Raw genomic sequence first — 26,735 nt, forward strand, 5'->3', positions numbered from 1 at the left:
GTGAGGAAAGTAGAAGACTACACACCACGATATATAGTACATAATCACAAGGACTAGCATAATTCTGCTATCTATATTATTATTATAAGTGGGACTCAGAGTAAAAATGGAATTTTCGGTAAAGCTCGGTAACTTGACTAGTTTTTTTGGGGTCCTAGTCGGGGTGCCACGTGGTGCTAAACCAAAAGCATGGTCTGACACCATAATTCTCTTTGTGCAGTCCCAAGTTCAACTCCTGCGTCTAGCATTTTAGTATGCCAAAAATGCGACTTTGTTCTGATCTATTTAAGGTGTCACTGGAAGGTTTTTGCTGTACAGAAGGGACCAGGCTGTGGCACTGTAGCACTCTGTAAGGTGTACATCATGGGCATTGTAGTGTACTGATTTGAACTTTGCAGCAGTTGGCAGATGAGAAAGTTTACAAATTATGCCAGGTATTTACAATACTAGAAAGGGCCGAGCTTCGCCAGCAGGAACCTTGTCCCACTGGCTCGAATTTGAATGTGAACGTTGTGTACTATCATGATAGTTATCGACATTCATTGAACATGTGGTATACTAGTTGTACATCATTGGTGGTACACTACATGAAACCATACTAGTACTTTGGAGAGGGATGAGCCAGTGGAGTGATGTTCAAAAAGGTGACGCAAATTGTGTTATCGTAGTATAACATATTAATATATAGAACAAGTGTGGTCTTTAGATGGTTTCTGAGTAAAGGTTGAGATGGATGTGAGAGACGTGCAAATTTGAAAGTTGGACTTACCAGATGTGCGAGCTTGTTTCTATCAACTTATTATATGCTGAGCAATGGACACAGTGCAAGGACAGCAACTTACACTGGCTGAAAGATTTGCAGTGGCTATGAAGCAGACAGGGAAACAAACAAAACAGGATGAATGTGCATCACTACCAAACATGGTTGAGCTGGCAGTGGGCATGAAGGTGATGGTCACCTTTAACATCGAAACTGATCTGGATGTTGCAAATGGGCAAGAGGAGAAGTAGTGGAAATTGTGTTGGACGAGCACAAGTCGAACTTTTCATCGAGAAAATGCTGTTGTAGAGTTGCGCTATCCTCAGCATATGTTCTCATCAAGTTGAACCATACCAAAGCCAAAGCCTGGAGAATCTGGATTCTGGTATTCTGCCATTGGTCCTCATGCAATGGACATTTCGTACTATGATTGGTCGCCATGAAGAAGTTGTGACGCAGATGCAACTGCCATTAGCACCAGCATATGCGTTTATGGACTACCAATCACAAGGTCAAACAATTAATCAGCAACACAATTGTTGATATCGCACAACCACCAAGTGGAGAACTTACACCATTCAATGTGTATGTTGCACTGTCACAAGGTCATGGACGAGAAAACATCTGCCTTCTTTGAGACTTCAATGAAAAGCTTGTCACCACTCATCCTAATGAGTACCTCAGGCTTGAAGATAGGTGTTTATTGGAACTGGACGAAGTGACAGAGAGGTGGTGAGAACAAAGGAGGAAGCTGATTTTGTAAGAAATGCTTTTACTGAACACGAGTGGGGCAATTGGCGATAGTGACAGAATGTAATGGCATAGAGAAATAGGCCCTTGAGAGAAAGCATCTCCTGTAGTGCTGGCTCCATCTAATTATACTTTTCGCCCTCCAGCACATCAAAGAGAGTTACTAGTAAGGTGGGTAGAGCTCAAACACATTTTGCAAAATGAAATCTCATAGCGGCGCTAGGTCGTGCCAGAACCCTGACTCTGCATAAAGACATCAAGGCAAGATATGATTTGGCAGCGTCGAATGTGCAGAAACCAGGTTCCTGAGCGCAGCAGCCATGAATGTGTGTCCATTGATGTTATCACACCCTGGATTGGAGACACTCACTTTCTCAAGCATTGTCACACCAGAATATTGGGACTCGACATCTAACAGAAGCTCCACTGGGTGCTCCTGAAATCCAGCTGTTTCCTCCTCAAAAACTCTCTAGACATCAAGCTCGTTATTTTCAACTACATGATCAGATTATCCAGGCAACACATCATCACTGAGAGAAAGCATTAGATTGTTTGGTTCAAGTAGGATATCAGAATACAGACGATTGTGATGCTTCAACCAGAAGAAATGAATAAATTTTATTCTTCTGCACTCAAAACATGGGTCCCATTTGTTCAGGCTTGAATTTACCAGGACCAATGAAGACAATGCTGGAAAATCCATTGACATCTGCAGAAGTCCGAGGCAACACAGAAGCATGTCAGAAAAAGATAAACGAGCTTTATAATACCGCCGGCTTAGAAGGCTGCTCACGTGCATTATAAGGGACCTTGTAAGTGCCATTTAAGGAATCGAAGTGCCTGGCAAGGCGCGTTATGTATTTAATATGTATTAAAATGCTGCCGCCTTACAAGATCGAACATGTGACCTTATCAGAACATCCCTCTTTGTTGCCACAAGGTCGCGCCATTCTCTTCTCTTCTCTGCACATCCTGTACAAACTGCATTGACCATACTGTTAAATCAATGGCACCAAACTGTTCAAGCAGAAGTAAGTACAATTATACCCAAAAAACACTGACTAGTGGGTCCAAATGCCCCCACTGCGGTGAAATGTTCAAATCCCAGGGCTTCAAGCGGCATGAATCGAAGTGCAAGATGCACGATGCGCAGGATCAAGAGAACTTTAATCGAGAATACGATCGAAACAAACGAACAGGTGAGTCGTTTCCAATTTCATTCTATTAATATCAATCATTATTGACATTGATCATAATGGAACTAGCTCGCCATCAAGCTCGACGAGCCTTGATGGCAGTTGCGGGCCCATCACATTCAATCGAGGTTGACCCTGGACCACCAGCCTCAGGACAAGGTATGTCAATCTGCTCATGTTTGATCGCACTGCTCTGACACTTCCAAAATGATCTTTCAGCTGCACCTATAGGTAGTCCTTCATCGGATGGTCACAATGTTATGGAGTTCGATCCTGGAAATGAGGGTGTTCCCAGCCCAGGTATGTACTTACATCTTCTCGTTCATCGATTGATTAAAAATTGTTTATGCTACAGTCTTATCCGATGCCAGTATGGCCATCACTCCTGAGATGCAAGCGCTTCCTGCAGAGCAAGAACCATGGCGTTGTAGAAACAACAATACTGAGAGGAACAAAGAAATGCTCCTGACTGTATCTAAAAAGTTGTAGGTCGTGCGTTGCCTAGTCTGCGATACTTGAGATGGCAAGTGCATTCGACCCTAAAGGGGAAGCAGGTGCAGCGGAGATCTAGAGGTACGCGCTTCAGCGAAGCGTGAGAAAGCGCAGGTGCGCGCAAGGTACGAAGGCGCGGGAACGCGCGCGCGTATTAGCGCGAAGCGCGGGAAAGCGCGCGCGTGTAAGCGGAAATAAGAGAGACTAAACTTATGTGAAGATATAAGCAAGATAAAGGATGTGAGATGTGTTGTCCTAATGAATAGATTTCTACTGCGACTTTCTAAGTAGTAAGTACTAGGTAAAGTTGGGTGAAAAGTAAGGTAAATAATAGTATGTACTGCTGGCGCTTATATAGCGCGCCTAAGCGCGCTCATGCGGAGCCGAAGCGCTACCGAGTAGGTATGTAAAAATATATATGAGTGAGAAACTATGATAAAAATAAAGGTGGAACTATGCTAATAAAGGAAATGGAAATATACGCACTAGGGAGCTTGGTGGACAGTGGATGGATGCATCTGGATGGCTGGCGCTATAGGGCGTGCAAGCGCGGGAATGCGCGCGCGCGTATACATCGTGAAGCGCGGGAATGGTGCGCGCATGGCGCGCGTTGCGCGGGAAAGCTGCGCGTCATATAGGAATCACTGTGGATGGTACACAGAGTGATGCTGCGAGTTGGTGCTGTATACTCCCTAGTGTAAAGCGCCATATCACACTATGAGATGCACGAGTCTCTACAGCGTCCATTCCAATCACGCACAGATTTCGAGTTCTCTGAAATCGCTCTCGACACTGCTCTCAACAAGAACCAATTGACCGGCTGCTCAACCTCATGGCCCAAATATCACAGGGCCAAGCTAAAATCATGCTGAAAAACGAGTCTGATTTGCACAAGGCATTGGACAATGCTGCGGCTGAGCTGACACCGGTGTGTACCTTCCCTTTTTCTTCAAGATATTCATTTCTAACTATTCAGATTTTTGTATACTAGTTTTCAAAACACGAAGTCAAGGTTCCCTACAAGAAGGAGGAACGAGTCTTCGAGGTACATGCGCGTCCCTTATGGGACTGGGCTCTTGATTTGTTGGATAACCCACTGTTAGCACCGCATTTTGTTTGGGACGCGCAGCGCGTCTACAAGCATGATGGTACGGACTTTGTACACTTCTTTGATGAGCTGTGGACAGGTGACCGGTGGTGGGACATCCAAGTATGTCACTATGTTTGATATTACTCATGTATATGTACAGTAACCATGTTTATGTTATCAGTCTCGCCTCCCACAAAACCTTGATGCCGCCCCCTTCTGTTTCATACTGTATGCTGACAAGACTAGGCTCTCTTCGCATGGCACTGTCAAAGGGTACCCGGTTGTGGCGCGTTGCGCAAATCTACCTGTCCACATTTGAAACGGCGAGGGGATTGGTGGCGGTCGGGTGGTTACCAATCGTGAGTCCCATTCACTTTGTACATACTCTGAAATTGTTTCTGATATAATTACTATAACTACAGGTTCCTGAAGATGCGTCTGAAGAAGGGAAACTCGGATACATTACCATGAAGCGTGTTGTATGGCACGAGTCATTTGTCAAGCTTCTCATCAACCTTGACCAATTCTCGAAGACTGGGTATTCATATTCGTGCTACGACAAGATCTTACGCTGGTTGTTTCCCATCATACTGATTCTTTCTGGAGATTATGAGGAACAGTAAGTTATATATACTACAGAGTCTCACTTTTGTTCTAAATCATGATAAATAGATGCATGATGTCGCTTATACATGGTTTACAATGCAAATGCCCATGTCCAGTCTGTCTCGTCCCTCTTGACGAGCTTCACGACCTGTCGAAAACGTTTCCAATTAGGTCTGCAAAAGATGTGCAGGCTGCACTCAACGTTTACAAACAGAACCGAACTCAAGGTGAGGAAGTTTTGAAAGGGCTGGGATTGCGCCCTGTTGCAGTAAGTGGACTTTTCTTTCATTTCAATTTTACTATCAACTAACATTTGTTCAGAATGTTTTGTGGCTTGTCGAGAATTCCAATCCTCACGAGGCATTGAGCCTGGACGACTTGCACACTCTGCACGGTGGTACAGGAGGGGTACATTTACTTGGAGAGTTGAAGACAATCCTCGCTGATCTTGGACGTCAGGCACAGGACGATTTGGAAACACAGTAAGTCATTTTTTACTGTCATTGACACCACTAAAGCCCTTGCTCCCAGGGTCTCTGAGTTCTCTCGATGGTGTGCTCTCACCCATTTCACTACCGTCATCCATATCACCTTTAGTGATGGCAACAAGAGGCGGGACTTGGTCAAGGTACGCACATATACATTCATGGATGCTGAATTTTCGTGGCTGATTTTTTTTTTTTTTTTTGGTTTCCAATTTTTGTCCATTGAGAGTGAGACTCTATGTAGGACATTACTATCTAGCCTCGGGACCCCATGTCCCGTCCCCATCTCGAATCCCCAGATGCAGTGATGTAGGGCGTGCCCCCATCACTCCGCCGTTCCCGCTGGCCGTTTTTAGGTGGGCAATTCGTCGAAGAAGGGGTGACTGTAAGTAAGCTGGCATGTAGGTAGTACTGGCAGTGGTGTAAAATAACGCATGCTCGGCCGCTTTCGCGGACCTAACAGTGATCAAGTAAGGTGTGCAGAAGGTTAATTGTGAGCGTCCAGAAGGACGAGTGAGACAGGGACCGTGTCTCGAGTCTCCCACAGGGTGGTTGATGTGTGTGGGTTTATCTGGGAAGTCATATTCTCCGATTGACTGAGGCCTCAGGGTTGTGCCATTGATCTCGTGTTGACGAGCGAGAAGGGTTTTAGTTGGTTCTAGGAGCTGTAGCATATATTAGGGTGGAGTAGATTTATACTGAATTAGGGAGAGTAGCGGCGTAGGTGTAGGAGGAGGTGGGGATGGTGTCAACGCGTCAAGCGTTGGGGTTTCACTGGCATGTGTTCATCTGTGTTTGTTGTATCTGCGAGGGGGATATCAGGCTGGATTCGGTTTGGGCATCAAGATTTCACCTAGCGTGGGTTTCAGACGGCGGGTTGCATTTACATAACGGGCGAGATGGGGGATGGCATTCTCATCAGCCAACAGGTAGGGGAGGGAGGTGGCTTTACGACCTAATGCGCACGCCAGAGTATGGCGTTCTCTCTGATACTGCCGACATTCGAACAGGAAGTGGTGGACGGACTCTTCAGTCTCTGGACAGTGAGGGCAATGCGAAGAATCTGCCCTGGCAAGACGAAACAGGTGTTTGTTGAGTGGAATGTGATTGATACGAAGGCCTAGGATAAGCCCCGTCAGGCGTTTGGAATAGGTGGAGGTGAGCTTGAGGAATGAACGCTGTAGGATACGAGGGTCAATGCCGTGGAGATGCTGATGTCTAGGGGATGCGGGCCATAGTCTGGACCATCTTGCGTGCGTTTGTGCCTGATGTGCTTGTTTGAGCGCGGAGATGCTGAGGGGTAGAGTCTTGTGACGAAGATAACGTGGGAGAGTCAAGTTGGGACTGCTACAATGTCTGCCTTCCGCTGCCTTCTTCGCCGCTTTGTCTACCTCCTCATTGCTGTGAACCCCCTCATGGCCCAGCACCCAACGTATCGTGACATCAAAGTCAGGGTTGTTGTGCTTGATTGTCCGCATCATTCGCTGAAACTTGGATGCAATATAAGATCCTGGACTTGAGTGAAATCTCTCACCAGATAGAAGCGCTGCTTGGTTATCGACTGAGATGGAGAGTGGGAAGATGAGGTCTCTTTCCGTTGCAAGGAGTCTGGCTGCCAATGTGAGTCCCACCATCTCGGCCTCGTAGACCGTGTGCTCCTCATCTGTGCCTAGATAGTATTGAAGAGTCCTTGGGCGTGCTCCGGCGCGGAATAGCACCGCCGCTGCGCCTATCCGGCCGTCATGACCCGAGCCATCGCTGAATACTTGAATCTTGTCTGTGAGTGTGTGATGCTCTTGCGCTGCTTCTTCACGGCTGATTCTGATGTGCGTCTTGTAGGGACATTTGGTGGTGGGGGCACGTCTGGCAGGAGTAAGCGCTTCGATGTCGTCAGGTTGGATCTGGAGAAAGTGGGTCAGCCGGTGGAGGGATGATACAAAGTGCTTTGCTGCGCGTCTGATTGGGACATATAACGGGTGAGTGTCTGGATGAGCGGCTAGGCGGATTGTTGCACGCTGGCAAGCATTCTGTAGGAGCAGGGTCATGGGGAGAAGATTAGCATGGACTTCTAGTACATCAGTGGCCGTGCTTCGCATAGCGCCCGTCATTGCAATTGCAGCGATACGTTGAATGGATGTGAGTTTCCGGGCAACTCCTATAGACCCTTGTTGGAGGGTGTGCGAGCCTTCACGAAAGGCCGGTGCAAACCATAAGTCCGCCGCATAAAGCATTTTTGGGATCGCTGTGGCCTGGTATAATTGTCTCATCAGGCGGAGGGGTATGCCCTTCGACATGGTGGACAAACGGCGGAGTTGCAGGACGTAGGCCAAGCCTTTTGCGAGAGCATGGTCAACCTGTGCCTTCCATCGGAGCTCCTGGTCAAGGATGACTCCGAGGAAGCGATGTGTTGGCACCGGGCGAATGATAGCACCTTGTATATTCATAGCTGGTCTGGCACGTTTCCTGTTCATAGAGAAGTCAATTAAAGCAAATTTGTTAGTTTCGAAACGTGAGTTGTGGTCACGGGACCAATGAAAAGCCCCCCCAGGCCGTTCCAACATGTCGTTGAGGATGCGATGCGTATCGACAAAGTCCTTACCAATGGCCACAAGGGCTGTGTCATCCACGAAGGCTAAGGTTAGTTCTGCGATAGACTCACGTCCCCTGCGGGGTTTAGCGATGTCGACCAGGTCCGCGCTATAAATAATATATAATATCATAGAAAGAGGATCACCTTGCCCGATACCATTGTCGATGGTGATCCAATCCGACGTAAAGCCGTCGAAGTGCAGCTGCGTCTTGCAGCCGGTGAGGACTTGCTCCGTGAATTTGATGAGCTCCAGGGGAAGACGTCGCATTCGCATATTGTGCAGGAGATGCTTGGTGACTGCGTTCGGGAAGGCTCCCTCGATATCCAGGAAGAGAATGGAGGCGACCTTGTGAGATCGCCACGCATTCTTGATGGTATCTTTGAGCAGATGTAGCGAGTCAGTGGTGGAGCGGCCTGGTCGTCCGCCGAAGTGTGTATTAGGTAGGAGCTGGTGGTGTTCTAATAAGTAGGTCAGTTGATCCGCGACAACGGCTGTGAGTAATTTGCAGGTGGTGTTGAGGAGGGCGATGGGTCGGTAGGCCTTCGGGACAGTGTAGTTAGGCTTGCCGGGCTTCCGTAGTACCACCGTGGTGAACTTCTTCCAGGGGTCGTAGTAGGTGCGGTGCGTGAAGACGGCATTGAAGAGCGATACCAGGTAGGGGGTTAGGACAGCAGCGCACTCCTTAAAGACGATATTCCATATACCGTCGGGGCCTGGGGCCTTATATCCGCTAAGTTTAGTTATGGCGCGTTTGATTTGATCCGAGGTGATGGGCATATGGGGAGCGATAGGATCTGGATAAATCTGGTCAGCGGGAACTGAGTTTATATTGGGAGGGGGGGGAAAAAAGGCTTCAGCTATCAGTGTGCTCTTCTCGGTGTTAGTGGTTGCCTCGATTATGCTGCCGTCAGGTTTCTTCAGTGCCAGGGTCGGGATGCGAGCCTTGCCACCATCGCTAGGGTCGGAGGAGATATAATGGTTGGCCGTCCAGAGATCATTACCCTCGATATCTTCCAGCCAGTCGAGCCAGTGCTGCTTTTTTGTCGACGCGATCTCGTCGGCATATTGGTTCTTAATTGACTTGTACTCTTCATGACAGGGGTGAAGTGGGAGACCGCGCATGTGGTGGGACTGCCGGCTGAGCCGGCTGACGCGCTTGCGCATGTCGGTCAATGTGCGAGTCCACCATCATTTGGAGTGGGGACATGGTTTGGATTGAGGTACGAGTAGCTTTGCAGTTGATGTGATGGCCTGCGTAATGTGTCGGGCCATCTGCTGGAATTCATCAGCGGATGCGAGAGGTAGTGGAGGGAGGGGATCTAGGGCAGTGCTAAGGGTTTTGTTGAATTTGGTCCAATCGACATCGCGCCAGTTCAGGCGTGGAGTACTGGTCGTGCGTGGGACTTCCAAGTTGAGTGCTAGAAGGATGGGTAAGTGGTCAGTTTTCGGTCCGTGTAGATAGGGTTCAGTGGTGCATGATACAACGGCGTCGAGTAGCCCCTCCGTACCGAATACATTATCAGGGCGGGTCCAGTTTCCAGTGGCTGTAGATTGCAAGGTGGGGATGTTGCCGGGAAGGAGCTGCAACATACCATAGTCAGCGATCAAGTCAATGAGTGGACGTACGAGGGGGTAATTGAAAAGATGCCGATTGCGTATCTCTTCCCACATAGGGTGATGGCGGTTGAAATCCCCTAGCCAGAGCATGTGATCATTTGCGGTGGGATGGAGCGTAACAATGTTCTGAGCGAGGAAGGTGTCTAAAGCCGTTAGAGTGTCCTGGTGAGTGCAGTCGTTGTAGATGTTGATGATGGTGCAGATGCCGAAGTTGCTGCAGATTTGAATGATGACCACGTCGGAGGAGGGGAAGGGAACTTGCTTCCAGGTGTTTGTGTCGAGTGAGGTATTAACAAAGGTGATGGCGCGTGAGCGTTTCTGAGGGTGTGAGTAATGATAAGTGGGATATATGACGTGCCAGTCACAACTGGCACGAGTATTACGAAGGAAATTTATATGTGGCTCCTGGATAGCCAGGACATCTTGCTTGGTGATTTCCGGGCTATTCATCATGGATTCTTGGGCAGCTAACGAGGCGTTAAGGTTCTGTTGCCAGATCTGAAGGCTAACATTAGTAGGTTCCGGTCGTTCAGACATTAAGGGGGGTTAGTGGGGGGGTCGTGCTAGGAGTCGAGTAGTTTGAGGCAATGGAGGCAGGAGAGGTAGGTGTGGGGGTTGAGAGGGTTGAGTTTGGAGTCTGTGCCAGGATTGGGGTGGTTGGGGTCGAGTCAGAAGGGGGAGAAGATGCAGAGGCAGATGCAGCCGGTGTATTGGGTGCCGATGGAGTCAGTGGTGTTACAATCATCGAAGGAGATGTCACCGGGGCAGGAGAAAGTTGGGCTATCGGTTGAAAGTGCAAGGTGGTCTGTTTGGGGGGAACAATGTGCGAGCGTGTAGTTGGGTTGGCCAGGAGGGAGGGAGGTGGGAGTGAGCGGGATGGTGTGAGTGGAGCTGGGGCTGGAGTCTTGGGTTTGGCGGGGCGTGTTACATGAGTCCAGGTAGATGTAGTAGGGAAGAAGGGTAGTTTATTCTCTGGATGCATGTCATCCAAGGTTTGGCAACGACGAACGAACTCTGGGCATTTACGGCTCCAGCTAGAGTGGGTTTGGCTTCTGCAGTTAGCGCAGCATTCAGTTCGGAAGGCATTGCATCGAGAGGTCCAGTGTCGGCCACCACAGGTACCGCATACATCATGTGGGGCGGAGCAGTTACGTGCCATGTGTCCAAACTTTTGACATTTGGCGCAGCGAAGAGGCTCCTTCTTGTCCTTGTGGACCATGTACCGGTGGGCATTGATGCAGATGCCCTCTTTGAGAAGGTCATTAGCCATAGCAGCATCCTTTACCTGCATTATAGCAAACACGAAGCGTTGTTCTGGCAAACGACGTTGAGGGGGTTTAATCCAACGGATGGACGCAATGGAGTTGGGAGGAAGGTGATTGTCCCTTTCGATGAGGCGCGGGAAGTCCTCACGGGTGACGTCAAGGGCGATGGGAAGGTATTGCGCAACAATTGCGTAGGTTCGGTCGCGGATGTAGGCTGTGGAGTTAAGGTGAGATTCCAAAGCCAGTCGTCCAACTGGGCTCCTCAGCCAATTTGCTAGGTTCTCGCTGTCCAACTCAACGATCAAGCCCCCGTTGTGGAGACGCTGGATGGCTCTGACCTCCCCAGGGGGGGTATCTTCGGTCTCGGTCTTGGCAAGGATATCCGAGATTTTCTTGGCGATGGAGGCATTGGTAGCATCTGGAGCGAAGAGCGAGTTGCCTGGTGTAGGATCCAGGAGAATTTGTTTTGCACGAATGGAGGCTCTCACGACAGCTTTCTCCATTGCTGGGGGGATGGATGAGGCAGCAATTGAGCTGTAGGTAGGGCGAGATGGGACAGACGCGTTCGGCAATGTTGACTGTACTTGAGGCTGCTGTGAGAGCTGGGTCGATAGGGTGTTAAGTCGATCTTGAGTGAATTCGAGGGAGGGCATGAGGAGTTTGTACGAGTTATTGCAATCTTCGATAGATTCATATAGCGTATCCACTGCTTCTTCAAATCTTTCTGCTGCGACTTTAAGCTCACCCTCCTGCTCATCTCTTTCCCAGCTAATTGAGTTTTGAAGTGTCGTCGATTGGACTAGCATGTCCCGTAGGGTTTCGGAGGTGGTGAGGATGGAGGCGACTTGCGGGGCGATGGCTGCAATGATGCTGTTCACTATTTTGGGGGTTAATGATTCTGTGATTTGTTGTGCGACAGTTTTGGCAAGTTCAGAGGCCGCCTGTTGCTTCAGGATGAAGGCTACCGCACGGATAGCGTTGATGACAGGGCGTGGTGTGGTCTTGACCATTTGCGTGATTTGGAAGAGGATACCAACCAGGTGTGGTAAAGTGAGAGGTTCGTCGGCTTGGCGTAGCAAAGCGCTGGCTAGGTATTGCTCAGCCGAATCATAATCTTTCACGGCACTCGTGATAGCTTCAATGTCTTCCTGAGGTAGGGGGGTTTTTGCGGTGTTGGAACTACGAGTGGCTGGTGGGCCTGGGCCGTTTAGACCCTTCTTTTCAGGCGCCTTTCCTGACGCCATGATCTGTGAAAGTTAGTATCTAGGTTATGTTTTTTGAGGTTTTTAATTGGTTTTTGATTAAAGTCGGGTACTTGGGTATCGCCGTTGGGCGACGTTGGCGCCGTTGAGCGCAGTGACCTGGTGTGGTGTCCGGGGTCCTGATTCGGGGTGCCACTTAGTGTGGGACTAAGAGGTGATTTCGTGGCTGATTATCGCAAAGCAAGCATTTTATGCGGCACTCAGTGTTTTAAAGTGCCAAGTCAGTTCAGAAGGCTACCGCCTTCTTCATGTCATTCGCAGTTACCTGCAATTGGATAGTTTGATCAGGCTCGATGTCCATACAGAATGGACACTTGAAATGATAGACTCTGAATTCCTCGTCTATGATGCTGCACTCAAGGTATTTTGTCTTTCTTTTCATTGAATTGTCATTGGTACTACTGACACTATCTACTAGGACTATGTTGAATATGCCACAATGAAATCCTCCATTGAGGACATCAAGACGGACTGGAACTTTCCCAAGACACACCTTTGGAAACACGCACAACGGGACATTGAATCAAAAGGTGTGGCACGTAACTATAGCACACGCCCAAATGAGAAGCTCCATGGCCCGCTGAAAGCGGCCTATCTTAATCAATCCAATGGAAAGGACGTTGCTAAGCAGGTATGTGCATTGATTTTTCATGTTATTTTTTTGCTAACAGCAGCTTGTATATACTTGTAGATCCTTCGCGTTGATCATCACAAATGTGCAGCCCTGCTTTTGCGAGGACGTGTTGATACCCTCGACGAACAGCACCGCCTGCAAGCCTTAGGCGGTGACGACGATGCACTCAGCGATGAGGACCATGTTGATCACACCAATCATAATGGACATTTCAAGCTCGGCTCCCCTCAAAGTTGTGCCATTACCATTCAGGACATCGAGAACAGGCGCGGTGCTCAGGACACAGCGTTTCAAGGCTTTTGCAGGAAGTTTTCTAATTTTGTCAACATATCATTGCCTACGTATGGATTCCACTTGACGAGATGGATTACTATTCCGGTTGATTTCCAGGTATACTACTCTTTGATTATCTTTCATTGTTTCACGCTGCTAACTGCCATATGACTTAGATTCATGAATACCGCTACCTCAGGCTCAATTATGAGAGTACCGTCAACTGGAAACAGTCAACAGACCACCTCCAGTCCAATCCCTCTTTTCATGGGTCTCCGCGCTTTGATTGTGCACTCATAAAGCTTACTGTTATGAACTAGGATAGTTCTAACAGCAAGGGCTCGACAGAGCGTTCGTGTTGCTGAGATTTGTAAAGCCCTTCAAATAAGAAGAGGTTCGTAGACTTAGTTAAAGGAGTGCTTTAACTAAGAGATCGGTTCTGACGACTTAAGATTGGTGGTCTTAAGTGAAGGAAGTTCTGGATAAAACCTAGTAAGATTGAAGTGACGTTTCTAGGTAAAGTACACGTGCTTAAATAGGACACTATATACGCACGGACCAAGGCTAAGGTGGGATAATAGTACACAGATCGAATATGGAAGTCAGATCAAAAAGGGGAATTCAAGAGCGAAGAAAAGGTGATGCATAATAGTGAATCGTTGAGTAAGGAGTAAAGTGATTGTAACATTACCCCCTTACTAAGGTTGAAGCTACCAGATTCAATCATCCTGGTTAGTGTAGTAGATAGGGTCGTCAGAATACTCAAAATCGTCCGACCCGCCTTTCATGCGTTCTTCCAGATAGAGCGCTTCTTCCTCCCTGCATTGGGTGGCATATGCTTCGTCTCTGTCGTTCTCCCAGAGTGTGAGGGTATGATAGAATCCTTCATCCTTCCAGGTTAATGAGGTAGGAGCTTCTCCGATGTAATGTGGGCAATAAAACGAGAGATGACCGGGGGATAGTTCTCGACAAACACGGCAATAATATTCGGGACAATGAACTTGCCTATGTCCGAGCGTTTTGCAGTATCTGCAGACACGATTCTCATCTGGGTTCGAGGTGGTTGCCCGTAGAGGAGATGGGCCCGGCTTAGGGCTGAGCGCTTCATCAGCACTAGTAGCACGTTTCTTTCCTTTATCGTTACGGGCATGCTGGCTCCGTATTCTTCTCCTAGAGGGGGTGGTTCGGCGTATTGGGTGTCCACGAGGGACATCTTGTTGTTCCGCCTCCGCGATTAGCTCAGCAGGAGTGGCAGGTTGGGTTTGTCCTAACGCTAGTATGGGTACAATCCCATCTGTGAATGTGTGCGATGATAACGAGTCAGGAATGACAAGCGGGGGATGGATATGGAGCGCGGATAGTGCATGGGCTAGATCTTGTACTTCATAGTGGGAGAGGTACTGGTTGTTAGGGTTTTCAGCAATTTCGTCGCGGGTGGCGGAAAACGCTGAGTAAAGATGAGGAGGATGTTCGATAGTTTCTATGGCGGGAGCGGGAACGGGGATTGGTTGGGGGTTCTCTTCTCTGAGGGAAGTCATTATTGCTTCAGTCGTCTGTGCGAGATTATTGACCGCAGCCAGTAACTCATTAGGAATACCAGAGGACAAAGTAGGTACGGCGTCTTGATAAGAGGGAGGAGCGACTCCATCTGTGGTTGTGGGGTTCGTAGGAGAAGGTGGGCGAGCAACCCCTGCGGTTTGTTCTGCGACGATGTGGATGACTGTTCTAATATCATCTTTAACTTCCTCAGGAATAAGGCGCAAAGCAAAGTTGCGTATGCACCTCTGCATATGCATGAGACTGTGGCGAACCGTGTTGTCTTCGACGAGGCGACAGACTCACTCGATGATCTCAGTGGCTCGGATGATGTTAATAAGGAGGTTGATGGAATGGGCGTTTCTTTCAAAGAGAACTCTGGTGAGCTTGATGGCATGCTGGGGGCAGAGGAGTGCAGCCTCAATGAGGGTGAGGTCTTCGGCTTGGGTGATGAAGGTTTCGTATCGTTCGTCATTGGAATCAAGGGGGGTGGCATCGAAGGTGGATTGGTATGGGAGCGTGTAGGTGGATGTGGGGAAGGGCATTCTGTTTGTAGGTTTTGTATCTGGGTAAGAATGATGTCGTTGAGGTACTGAGTAATCTCAAAGCGCGTTTCTGGTTTTATAGGATTTGAGCGTTTCCTCGGCATTCTCCAGATTCTTTTCGGGAATCCACTCGTTACTGGCAGAAGAATATCCTTTCCAAGATACTAGATATCGCCGACGATTCCAGGCTCCTTTATGCGCAAGAATGGCTTCTATTTCATATTCTTCTTCTTCTTCTAGAACATCAGGTGGTGGTTCTAGGAAGTTCGGGCCGTTGAAGGTACAACAATTCAGATGGTGAGTCTGAACAATGTGTTGGGTCTTGCAGAACCTAGCTGCTATTCGACCCTAAAGGGTTTCTGAACCAGGCTCAAGGCTCAGAGTAGAGGAAATATCATAAAAACTACTGAGGACTCTGACTCATACTGGTAACTGGTGAAAAGATTGCTTGATTATGTAAGCTACAAAAGTGCCAACATAAGGTAAGGTAAAAACAGTCTCTACAAGCCCAACCAGAAATGAATCCCTACACCGTGCACATTATTTTCGCGATAGGAGGATAATTGCGAAGCATGGAACGTGGGGTGGATTTTCCATTGCGGTGGTAGTTGGAGTGTGAAGGTGATGGGAGATAACACGGCCTTGATAGCAAACGGGCCGTACCTCTTGGGTGCCAGTTTTCGGGATGGGAGTTTTAGTCTGAGATTGGCGGCTGATAGCCATACCTTATCTCCAACTTTCCATGGTTGATATTTCTGTCCAAAGGATCTTTCCGCCATGCGTTGCATAGCGATATTATGACAGGAGGTGGCTTCTTCTCTTATTTTTTGAAGAATTCTGACTCGTTCTTCAGCAGCGGGGACGTCTGATTCAGGAAGTAAGTGTGGGAGAGCTTTTGGCTCATATCCCATCATGATGAAGAAGGGAGACGTGTTTTTTGCAGAGTGTCTTCTGTGGTTATGGACAAATTCTGCCATGGGGAGATGCTCTACCCATTCAGAGGGATTGTTCTGACAATACATCTGAAGGTATGTTTCAAGTTCTTGGTTCAGTCGTTCGGTTTGTCCGTCAGTCTGTGGATGATAGGCGGTAGGGGGGGCTAGTGAGTAATTGAGGAGTCGCGCGAGTTCAATTGAGAATTTTGATAAGAACTGGGGTCCGCGATCGGAGATTACTTTATCATGGAGACCAAATCTCTTGAAAATGTGTTTTAGAAAGAGTTTCGCTATTCCTTCTGAGGTAATTGTTTTATGACAAGGAGTAATGATCACCCCCTTAGTAAGCCCATGGTCTACCATGACCATGATACTGTCGAAGCCGGAGGAAACAGGGAGATCAGTAATGAGATCGACGGATATCTGCGAAAAGGGGCGAGTAGCTGCGGTGCTGATAGGGTGCAGGGGAGGAGTTACAGGGTGGGTGTCCACCTTCATCTGCTGGCAAGTGGCGCAACCGTCAATGTAATTCCGGATATAGGTGCCCATGCTTGGCCACCAAGCTTCCCGTTTGACAAGTTCTTCGGTTTTGAAACGCCCGGGGTGCCCGGCCGAAGGGTGGTCGTGATGCTTTTTCAGCAAATGCAGCCGTTGGGCGGGAGGGATATAAGCTCTGTTTTTGTAAAACAGAACATTATCGGTGATATGCCAGTCGCTAAGAGACAATTTCATAGGTGGTAGGCATAGGCCATTGAGAGCGTCTTGAGCGGTAGAGAAAAGGGGATCGTCAAGAGGTGCAGTGGAGGCAATAGCTGCATGTAATTCATTGTCGATTAGGCGGATAAACATGGAATCAGGGAGGAGGACGGCATCGGTATTATCTTCAGAGCCATCGCCATGATCCGGTCGGCGGGAGAGGGCATCCGGGACCGCTAATTTCGAACCAGGAACGTGGTATAATTTTAAGTCGAAGGAAGTGAGAAGCAGTTGCCATCAGGCCTGCCTCCGTGATAGGTGTTCTGCTTTCGTAAAATAGAGGAGGTTCATATGGTCCGTGAATACAATGACCGGTTGTGGATGACCTTCAAGGTAGTGTCGCCAGTGGGTGAGGGCGCGGATGATAGCTAGCAGCTCGCGATCATGAATAGGGTAGTTTCTCTCGGCAGGGCTGAATGATTGCGACAGGTAAGCACACGGGTGATAAACGCCGTTGGTGTCCGTTTGCAGTAGTACCCCTCCTGATGCTACAAGAGAAGCATCAGTAGCTATGGCGAATTGATGGCAGGGGTCAGGGTTCTGAAGAACAGGATGCGAACTGAAACATTCTTTCAGTTTTTCGAACGTTTGCTGACACAGGGGCGTCCAAGAGAACAGGACATCCTTTTTTGTCAAGTCGATAAGGGGTCGAGCTATATCCGAGTAATGGGAGACAAAGGTTCGATAGAAGTTGCAGAAACCTAAAAAGGACCGAACATCTTTAACCGTTTTAGGGATAGGCCAGTCTTTGATGCCAGCCGTTTTTCCTTTATCCATCTCCACACTTCCTGGTTTGATGATCATTCCAAGGTATTCCACTTCATCCGCATCGAACGTGCATTTTTCCGGTTTGACAAATAGCTTTTCTTTCCGGAGCTTGTCTAGAACAATGCGAGTTCGTCGTTGGTGTTCAGCAACTGTTTCTGAGAAGATGAGCATGTCGTCCATATAAATGACAAGCCATCCTTCGTTGAGTTCCATTCTGAACGTGTCGTTCATATATGCTTGGAAAGTAGTGGGAGAATTGCATAAGCCAAAGAACATGACTGTGGGTTCAAAGAGTCCTTCTTCCGTAATGAACACGGCTTTCCACCTGTCATCTGGGTGAATCCGAATGTTGTTATATCCGGATCGGATATTGATTTTGGTGAATATTTTTGCACCGTGCAATCGCTCAACTAACGATGATGGAAGTGGCAGGGGGTATGCGTTTTTGACAGTCTGGTCGTTTAGGAAGCGGTAGTCTTGGCATGGTCTGAGTTCTCCGCTTTTCTTTCCTACGAAAAAGAATCCGCTTGCTTGAGGGGATTTAGATTTTGTGATGAACCCTTTGGTAAGGTTTTCTTCAATAAATCTTTTTACTGTGAGTCGTTCATTGAAGGATAGGGGATAGATTTTAGACGTCTTGGGGATAAATCCGGTTTTAGTTTCGATTCGATGGTCGATACCAGGTCTTTCGGGGGGTAGTTCCTTTAAGCCGTCTTTTGCAAATACGTCTGAGAAGTTGTGGAGGTATTCCGGTACCAGTTCTTCAAAGGTTTTCTTCTTCTTTTCCTTTTCTTCTGAGGCGAACTCCTGTGCCTTGTTACTAAACTTAGAAGTCTCCTCGATTTGTCGGAGGTATTCCCCACCGTCAGTAAGTTCGGTTAAAGACGATGGTGACATACTCCAAACATCTTCTTTTGTGTCGAACTTCTTTGTGAAGAAAGTTTTCTGCGGTCTGGAGGTTTGCTTGACGTATCTCTCTATCTCGGTAGATTTTTCGGTTGCAGGGAGGGATATTGTTTGTTTGGTCCAGTCTACGGCGGGGTTCATGGCTCGAAGCCAGGGGATCCCTAAAAGGATTTGGTCCTTTTTTCTTAATTTGGTAATGTTGAATTTTCCTATCATCATCCTTTGGTCGATTTGGACAATCAGTGTGCAATATCGTTCTACCGGTCCGCTACTGAAGTAGCTTCCATCGGCTGTTTTGATGTAAAAGGGGTTTTCGAGTTTCTTGGTTCCGATATTATGCTTCTTTATGAAGTCCTCGGAGATATAGGTTCCGGAGGCTCCAGAGTCAATTACTGCGGTTGTTTCGACGTTTTTCTGACGCGTTCGAGATATGAGAGTTATGGGGACACGAAGTTCTTTTTTTTCACCAACTGCTCGTATTAGGCGTACAGGTTCTTCTGGAGGCGCTATTGTCGATATAGGTCTCCTGTTTAAAAATCCTCATCAATCCTTCTAGCTTCTTCTTCCTCTACCTTCCTCACTGCTGGGTAGGGAGCTTTCTTCTTCTGTGGGCATTCCCGTGCCCGATGTCCGGTCTGGTGACAGTTAAAGCACTTTCCTGTCCTCATGTATTCTTGTTTAGTTTCATCGGTAAGCTGATCAATAACCATAGCGTCCCTGTCCCTAGTAGGGATGAATCTTTGGTCTCCGTGACTGTTCTTTTTCTGGATTTGTCGTGGTGAGAATCTGTTTCTGCGAGCTTGCAGTCTCGCATAGCAGTTGTCCAGATCGACTACCGCAGTGATGTAGTCATCTAGGTTCTTGGGTACCCCTCCTGCGTTGAACATCTTGGTTACGAGTCCTCCATTGAGACCGTTTTCGAAGTGATAGATTTTCATATGCTCTTCTTTGATTTTTGCTTGGGCAAGCAATCTTTGGAAGTCTGCAATATATGTTTGCAGGCCTTCTGGGCCTTGTCTCAGCTCCAGGAGTCGTGCGAGCGCAGTCCCAGCTGGATCAATTGGTCCGAAGGCTTTTTCAAAGCTTTCGTTAAATTCTTTCAGGGTTCCATAGCCCTTCTTCTGCCCAGTTGAGTCAATGAATTGGGCGTCGGCGAGAAATTCCTCTTTCCATGACCTAGCATTTCCTTCATTCATGAACGAGGAGATGAAGATCACTTTCTGAGTGTCGGTTTTGTAGATTTCCGAGTTGATATCGATATAAGCATTGCATGAGAGCATGAATGACTTGGATTTGTCTCTGTCGCCATCGAATGTGGGAGGATGGTTGATCTTGAATTCTGTTGCTTTAGATGAGGCCGACATGTTCAACGGTGGTACAGGGGTACCTAGGTTCAAGGCTTGGAAGGTAGGGGTGAGTGAAGTCAGATTGTCGCCTTTTATTTGCCTGCACTAGCTATCTTGCTCAGTCAGGATCTTTTCGTTCTGGTTTTCGGGTTTCTGTGACACGTATGGGTATAGGTGTCTTTCATGGACTTCAATCTTTTGTTACGAACTAGGATAGTTCTAACAGCAAGGGCTCGACAGAGCGTTCGTGTTGCTGAGATTTGTAAAGCCCTTCAAATAAGAAGAGGTTCGTAGACTTAGTTAAAGGAGTGCTTTAACTAAGAGATCGGTTCTGACGACTTAAGATTGGTGGTCTTAAGTGAAGGAAGTTCTGGATAAAACCTAGTAAGATTGAAGTGACGTTTCTAGGTAAAGTACACGTGCTTAAATAGGACACTATATATGCACGGACCAAGGCTAAGGTGGGATAATAGTACACAGATCGAATATGGAAGTCAGATCAAAAAGGGGAATTCAAGAGCGAAGAAAAGGTGATGCATAATAGTGAATCGTTGAGTAAGGAGTAAAGTGATTGTAACACTTACTGCGGAAAAAAATGTCTTTGTTAAGATCATACTAATGTTTCAATGTAATGTTCCAGATGTTGCTGGCACCTTCCAACTTGCACTCGTTCAACCATACACTGCTGGCATTCCCGTCGGTGGCGCTCGCAGAATCAACAAAGATTTAAGGCTCAATCGAGTCAAAGCTGTTCCTCGAGGAGATTCGATATTCGTACCTTTGAAGTCCTTTATCTGAGGAGTGGTTTTGGCCCGTGATCCAGAGCACCGAGACGAGTTTTTGGTTGTTGAGCATATTGATAGTGACATGTTCCTGCACATGAAGGCATGGGCATGCCAATGATTCCTTCATGTGAGTTATGCTCGCTGTGTGTTTTGGCTCAAATTCTGACAATGTTCTCATTCACAGACCATCTAGCCAAAGTTTTACTACCCCTACCCAACCTACACACTCCCACAAGTAATAGGTCGGAGAGGAACCTCATTAACGCACCACACCTCCTCAGCTTCTTTTTGAACTTTGTCCTGCGGAACAGCATTCTTCCAGAAGTCTCACATGAACACGACATCCGCAATGCCCTCGATATTGTGGAGCTCGCAAAGAAGGAGCTGCCCTTAGTCTTGCCATGGAGAAACCTCGTTAACGCACCACACCTCCTCAGCTTCTTTTGAACTTTGTCCTGTGGAACCACGTTCTCCCAAAAGCTTCACATGAACACGGCATCTGCAATGCCCTCGATATTGTGGAGCTCACGAAGAAGGAGCTGCCCTTGCCATAGAGGAACCTCGTTAACGCACCACACCTCCTCAGCTTCTTTTTGAACTTTGTCCTGCGGAACCGCGTTCTCCCAAAAGTCTCACATGAACGCGGCATCCGCAATGCCCTTGATATTGTGGAGCTCGCGAAGAAGGAGCTGCCCTTGACATACAAGATTGGGCGGGCATTACCCGATGTGCTCAGCACTCTCAAAGAACATGGGCGACAAACTCGACAAGGAGAAGGGCCAGTGTAGAGACTCATGCCTCTCATGGTGTGATATGGCAGTTTCCACTAAGGGAGTATACAGCACCAACTCGCAGCACCACTCTGTGTACTGTCCACAGCAATTCCTATATGAGGTGCAGCTTTCCCGCGCAACGCGCGCCATGCACGCACCATTCCCGCGCTTCGCGATGTATACGCGCGCGCACGTTCCCGCGCTTGCGCGCCCTATAGCGCCAGCCATCCAGATGCATCCATCCACTGTCCACCAAGCTCCCTAGTGCGTATATTTCCATTTCCTTTATTAGCATAGTGTTCCACCTTTATTTTATCATGGACTCTCACCCATATATATCCTTACATACCTACTCGGTAGCGCTTCGGCTCCGCATGACCACGCTTAGGCGTGCTATATAAGCGCCAGCAGTACTTACTTTTCACTTACTTTCCCTTTAACTTACTAGTTACCACCCACTATTTACTTAGCAGAACATACACTTGAGTCTAACTTCTCTATTATTTCTGCATACACGCACACACTTTCCCGCGCTTCGCGCAATACGCGCGTGTGTTCCCGCGCCTTCATGCCTTGCGCGCACCTGCGCTTTCTCGCGCTTTGCTTCAGTGCGTACCTCTAGATCTTCGCTGCACTCGCTTCCCCTTTAGGGTTGAACACACTTGTCTCCTCAGGTAACGCAGACTAGGCAACGCGCGACCTTACAACATTCTTTAGATACAGTTAGGAGCTTCATTTGTTCCTCTCTGTATTGTTGTTTCTACACTGGTATGTTTCCTTTCACTCCTCTACAGCATCTTCATTGACTACTTTACTTAGCGAGTCTATCAAAGCACCTGACTTTAAATGAAATGCTTTCACTGACCTCATTCGTCAATGAGCCGTCAAACACAAACGTTCCCAGGAGGCCTCCCAAAACACCCGGCCCAGCACGCTCCTTCCCCACAACCTCCTCTTGATCTTACACCTTCTCTGGTGAAGGCTCCACCCCCACCAAACCTGACCTCAGGCCTAGTGCCGAGTTCAGAGAGGGCTGCAGATGCAGGAGAGGTGACGGTTCCTCTGGCACTAACCATGCCTCTTTAGATGCTCTATCCACCCACGAAGAACTTGACATTCTCAAAGTCGAGCATTCCCATACTTTCTCCTCCCAAACTTGTGCCCTTCAAGATCTCCAAACCCAAGAAAAAGACCTGCACTCACAGTTTGAAGTCGCAGTATGGGAAAAGGCAGAGAGTGACATCATGTTGTGCATGAGTTAAGAGCGCACAGGGTTGTTGATGGATGAAGTGCTGAGAAGGGCTGTTCCTGCTTACTGGACTCGCTGCACTTGAACTAAACATGTTAGTCCTACTGCAACTTAGATTTCGTCGTGTCGTGCATTAAAAAATTGTTCTATTGAAGAGTGTTGTGGCATCAAGTAAAGCAATGGGCTATGATAAGGCGTGAATTGATCTTCTGAATTATGCTAAGTCCTTCGGCAATCTCCATTGGCTTATTAGTCAGCTACTGACCTCTTGCAAGACTGTTCATAGCGTTACAATTATGACAGCAGCATCGCAACGGTTTTCATCTCATTATCGAGCCCCCCAAGAGTCCCAAGGTCACAAGAAACGCTCACATCTTGTGACTTCTTGTGATAATAACTGGTACTGCTTGCTCAATTCTCCATCAAGTATTAATTTATACTTACTAATATCACCCATTAGCTGCCTTCAAAAATCAAGTGTCTGCAGTCTGAATCGTCACCCTGAGACACAGTGCGCTACCGGACATCGTCGCGTGTGGTCCACACAATGTTGCAGATATTTTCTGTGAGAACGTCAAGGTTCATCGTGTTCGTGAGTGTTACAGTGGGTTCTGCTGCCAATGATCTAATGTATTGAGTAGAAGATGTTGTCTGAGGCACTTAACCAACCGTTCCTCGACGTTCTTCATGCTGTCATCACCCTGGCATGAACGGAATACAAAATTGGTCGGCTCCTTGGTAAGTACTGAGAATGTTTCTCGTGTTCCTCGGCTAAGTACTTGTCTCTCAGGATTCTGATAATATGGTGATGTAAGTGGAATTGGAACACCGTGCTGATTGATTTTGACAAATGATTAGCTTGCCATGAGGATGGTGCGTGCATTATTACTCTCTCTCCCTCTTACTCCGACCATTTCATTACTAATATTAATACTTGTGCAGCTATTTTATCTTCCACAATGCTCGTTAGTGCTCTGCCTTTGAACTGGACCCTTCTGAATCTGCCTTACAACCACAGACTATGTACCAATGAAGGAGAAATCTGATCCAGTTAGGCCTCGATGCATAGGTGAGTTCGTTCGCTACGCTTCAGTATCGTGTCATATTAATAATGACTTATCATCACTCTAGACAGCACCGCATCGATAGCGGAGACGGAACTGTCTCATTATAAGCAGCATGTTCAGGTCTGTTGCTGCTTGTGTCCCGTCACCCATTCTCACTATCTCGTCACTAATGGTTTCAAAATGATGCCTCACAGAGACTCTGACGGCGAAGACTTCGAAGCTGAGCTCAATGCAGTCAGCGATGCTGAAGATTCAGACTCTGAAGGCTTGAGTGATGATGATCTGGGAACGTTGAGGGCAGTCCTAACTGTTCCTCAGCCTGATGCACCAATGCACAAAGTTCGCAAGGTAGATCTGTGTTTTATTATATTCTCTACTGTACTAACATAATTCTACACACACAGGCTCTTGAAACTGCTCAACAAGCTTACAATACGCTACGAATAGAGTTTCAAGCTCTTAAAAAGGACTACTTCACTCTTTCGGCCACTGTTCCCGCCCACAGCCGCAACCGCACTCTCAAGAAGACGTCTGCACTCGATACGAAGATCACTTCCCAAGGGAAGATCTATGCGTTATTCTATCACTTTTGGGTCATCCCTGGAGTATTTCCGACGACTCCCCAGCCTGATGTTGACCCATGCAGTTCTTCGCGTTGGGCATCTCCTGAGGCCAAGCTCGATGGTTCTATGGCCGAATTGTACCAGTGTGTGCCCCAGGATCTCCACAAGTCCATGGAGAAGTACATGGCCTTTGATTCCTTGGTACATCCTTTCCTCTCTTATCAATACAGTTTATTAATATGCTTATTATTACTATTAGTTTCGTGCTGCAGTTAGCGCAGAGCGTTCAAACATTGTACATGCTATCAAGAGTTGCGCAGGCATTATCTTTTCAGATCTCAAGCTCGATCCATCGCTCTTTGCATCTCAGACAGATGTTAGAAAGCAGGACAACGAAGACCTCCTTGCATTACTGAAACAAAACGGCAACGGAGAATACATTCGGCTGGCACCTGTCCTATTCACGAGACCTGATGTAATGTCTGCTGATGAGTTCCTCAAGGGTCCGGTCCTTGTCAAAGTAAGTACTGCGGCTTTCATATAACGCAGCATACTAACAGCTCACTAGATCATTCACGTCGAGATATTCGGGAAGAAGGTCCTGTCTGGGAAGATCAAAGGTCAGAAGGCCAGGGGCCAGCGTTGCAATGCGCAGTGTGTAACCGAAGGGTTGATTGCAGGTGCCACTGTTATGGTAAGCAATATTTTCTCTTTTATTCATTTAATAAATGTTCATTGACGATTCCAGGCACATTTTTTGTTGACGCACGATCCTGAATTCACAGCGACGGGTGCCGAGACCAAGATCAATTACCAAGCCGACTATGATTTCTACCTAGAGCGCTTATTCAAGCGCACACCATGGGCCTGTAGCGTCATGAACTTCTTCAATAAGGAAGTCTTCAACATCACCAGCCCGTCTCATGCACCAGCCTCTGATGACTCTTATACCATCCCTCAACCTCGCACATGGGAGGACGACCTTCTCGATGAACTCGATGCTCCTATAATCACTCAGGTTTCGACTCCGACGACTCGCACTCCTTCACCTGCCGCTGTTACGCACTCAAATAGATCTGTTATGCGGAGCCCTAAGAGGGGCGTTGTCTGCTAACATTCGTGACGTAACCGGAAGGGTCCGGTGTAGCGACTGAGACTGGCGACGACTAGTCGGCAGATATCAGAGACGCGCGTGTCATGTGACTTCTAAGACGGATGTCTTCAAAGTCACTGACATTCTCAAAGTAAGGACAGTCTTGTCCGAACGATGAGTAGTCGATCGAGGTAGACTTAGGCGCGATGAGCACCTAAGAAAAGATACTAGAGACTGAAGCTGAGGGGGCTTCAGAGGGAAGTATGTTCGAGGGAAGATTGAGTAGATTCAAGTTAGGGAATCTAGTACAGAGTGACCGACTACTTATACTAAGTGGAAAGGGTTAAGGGCAAGGTTACCGTACTGTAGGTAAGGGCAAAGGGGAAACGGAAAGGGTATAGGTATGCTGGTAGCAGAGCCTGATTAGTGATGTGAGGTCGAATGCGGAATGAGACCGAGAAACGTTGGAACGAGCCAACGGTAAATGATACAATGCGCAGCACGCATGAGTCAGAGGAAAGATAAGACAAGATAAGGAAAGCCACATTGGTGGCACGAGTCAGAACGAGTCATAGCCCGAAGGCACGTGTGCACGTTGGTGCGATAGGAGGGGGATGAGGGACGGGAACGGTCCCGAGGATCCGGTCAACGGATAGTCGGTAGAGAAGTGCGAGCCGGAGGCATACAAGGGCGAGGATGAGGGGGAAAAATGATAGGGGGGCCATGTAGCCGATGTTACTTGTAACAGCCGCTAGCTCGGCAATAGTCAATGTCATGTCCAGCTACCACGCGTCCATGTCCATCAACCAAGGACAATCTGTGTCCACAATGTCGCAGCTGCAACTTGGTGTTAGTCGGTTGTCACTGGGTAACCATGAGCCGCCTGTATCAGGGACTCACAGCACGTCTTCTCGTCAATTTCTACTCCCAGTTGCTGAGCCCCCCGTACCAGTGACTCACAGCGCATCTTTTCCTCAATCTCGACTCCCGGTTCCCGAGCCTTCTGTATCAGTGTCAATGACCCACAGCGCATCTTCCTTTCAGGCTCAACTCCCAGTTCCCAAGCCACCTTTCATGTCAGAGCCTGACAAGGCTACACATGTCACTCACCATGGCGGCACCAGAGTAGTTGCTCCTACCAAGGCCAGAAAGGGGAAGGGGAAGTGCTGATATGGTCAGATTTTCAGTATTTTCTGTTGTCTTACAGCTATATTATAAATAGCACAGTTGACATTAGAATAGAATTAGAAAACACGCTCGAGTCCTTGGAAATCTATTTTTGTCTTGCAATCTCATGTCGACCCTTCTAAATCCTTGCAATGCTTACATGATTGGCCTGTGACCCCCGCCTTTGCAAGGCATCATAATGTGGGAACGGTTCCCTTTTAAGAC

At 47.8% G+C, this 26,735-nt stretch overlaps 7 protein-coding genes across 7 annotated transcripts; all 7 read left to right on the plus strand.

Annotated features, from left to right (window-relative positions):
* Nucleotides 1-2,648: 2,648 nt before the first annotated feature.
* Nucleotides 2,649-3,195, plus strand: F5891DRAFT_1184875 (uncharacterized protein; the record flags this gene model as incomplete). Its single annotated transcript, XM_041366495.1, has 4 exons — nucleotides 2,649-2,709; nucleotides 2,776-2,865; nucleotides 2,926-3,006; nucleotides 3,062-3,195. 4 exons carry the CDS (start codon nucleotides 2,649-2,651, stop codon nucleotides 3,193-3,195), a joined length of 366 nt encoding a protein of 121 aa, XP_041229508.1.
* Nucleotides 3,196-4,030: 835 nt separating this feature from the next.
* On the plus strand, nucleotides 4,031-5,692 carry F5891DRAFT_1184876 (uncharacterized protein; the record flags this gene model as incomplete). Its single annotated transcript, XM_041366496.1, has 10 exons — nucleotides 4,031-4,126; nucleotides 4,190-4,408; nucleotides 4,470-4,506; nucleotides 4,535-4,647; nucleotides 4,711-4,907; nucleotides 4,961-5,162; nucleotides 5,216-5,302; nucleotides 5,354-5,376; nucleotides 5,426-5,522; nucleotides 5,639-5,692. 10 exons carry the CDS (start codon nucleotides 4,031-4,033, stop codon nucleotides 5,690-5,692), a joined length of 1,125 nt encoding a protein of 374 aa, XP_041229509.1.
* Nucleotides 5,693-12,304: 6,612 nt separating this feature from the next.
* On the plus strand, nucleotides 12,305-13,192 carry F5891DRAFT_946142 (uncharacterized protein; the record flags this gene model as incomplete). The annotated part of the gene is made up of 3 exons (XM_041374656.1): nucleotides 12,305-12,454; nucleotides 12,533-12,745; nucleotides 12,806-13,192. Coding segments are annotated over 3 exons (750 nt in total), but the record flags the coding sequence as incomplete, so codon positions are not given.
* Nucleotides 13,193-20,428: 7,236 nt separating this feature from the next.
* On the plus strand, nucleotides 20,429-20,611 carry F5891DRAFT_946671 (uncharacterized protein; the record flags this gene model as incomplete). Its single annotated transcript, XM_041374691.1, has 1 exon — nucleotides 20,429-20,611. A coding segment is annotated over one exon (183 nt), but the record flags the coding sequence as incomplete, so codon positions are not given.
* Nucleotides 20,612-20,700: 89 nt separating this feature from the next.
* F5891DRAFT_1208780 (uncharacterized protein) lies at nucleotides 20,701-21,045 on the plus strand (the record flags this gene model as incomplete). Its single annotated transcript, XM_041369119.1, has 2 exons — nucleotides 20,701-20,725; nucleotides 20,783-21,045. The coding sequence occupies 2 exons, from the start codon at nucleotides 20,701-20,703 to the stop codon at nucleotides 21,043-21,045; spliced, it is 288 nt and encodes a 95-aa protein (XP_041229512.1).
* Nucleotides 21,046-21,939: 894 nt separating this feature from the next.
* F5891DRAFT_977466 (uncharacterized protein) lies at nucleotides 21,940-22,633 on the plus strand (the record flags this gene model as incomplete). Its single annotated transcript, XM_041376707.1, has 4 exons — nucleotides 21,940-21,979; nucleotides 22,022-22,045; nucleotides 22,089-22,139; nucleotides 22,353-22,633. The coding sequence occupies 4 exons, from the start codon at nucleotides 21,940-21,942 to the stop codon at nucleotides 22,631-22,633; spliced, it is 396 nt and encodes a 131-aa protein (XP_041229513.1).
* Nucleotides 22,634-23,307: 674 nt separating this feature from the next.
* Nucleotides 23,308-26,513, plus strand: F5891DRAFT_977467 (uncharacterized protein; the record flags this gene model as incomplete). Its single annotated transcript, XM_041376708.1, has 10 exons — nucleotides 23,308-23,358; nucleotides 23,411-23,430; nucleotides 23,563-23,585; nucleotides 23,639-23,689; nucleotides 23,752-24,035; nucleotides 24,092-24,451; nucleotides 24,510-24,770; nucleotides 24,819-24,944; nucleotides 24,999-25,268; nucleotides 26,181-26,513. 10 exons carry the CDS (start codon nucleotides 23,308-23,310, stop codon nucleotides 26,511-26,513), a joined length of 1,779 nt encoding a protein of 592 aa, XP_041229514.1.
* Between the last annotated feature and the right edge of the window lie 222 nt (nucleotides 26,514-26,735).

The sequence above is a fragment of the Suillus fuscotomentosus genome (assembly GCF_016647785.1).
Source record: "Suillus fuscotomentosus strain FC203 chromosome Unknown F5891scaffold_11, whole genome shotgun sequence".
Taxonomy (NCBI): Eukaryota; Fungi; Basidiomycota; class Agaricomycetes; order Boletales; family Suillaceae; genus Suillus; species Suillus fuscotomentosus.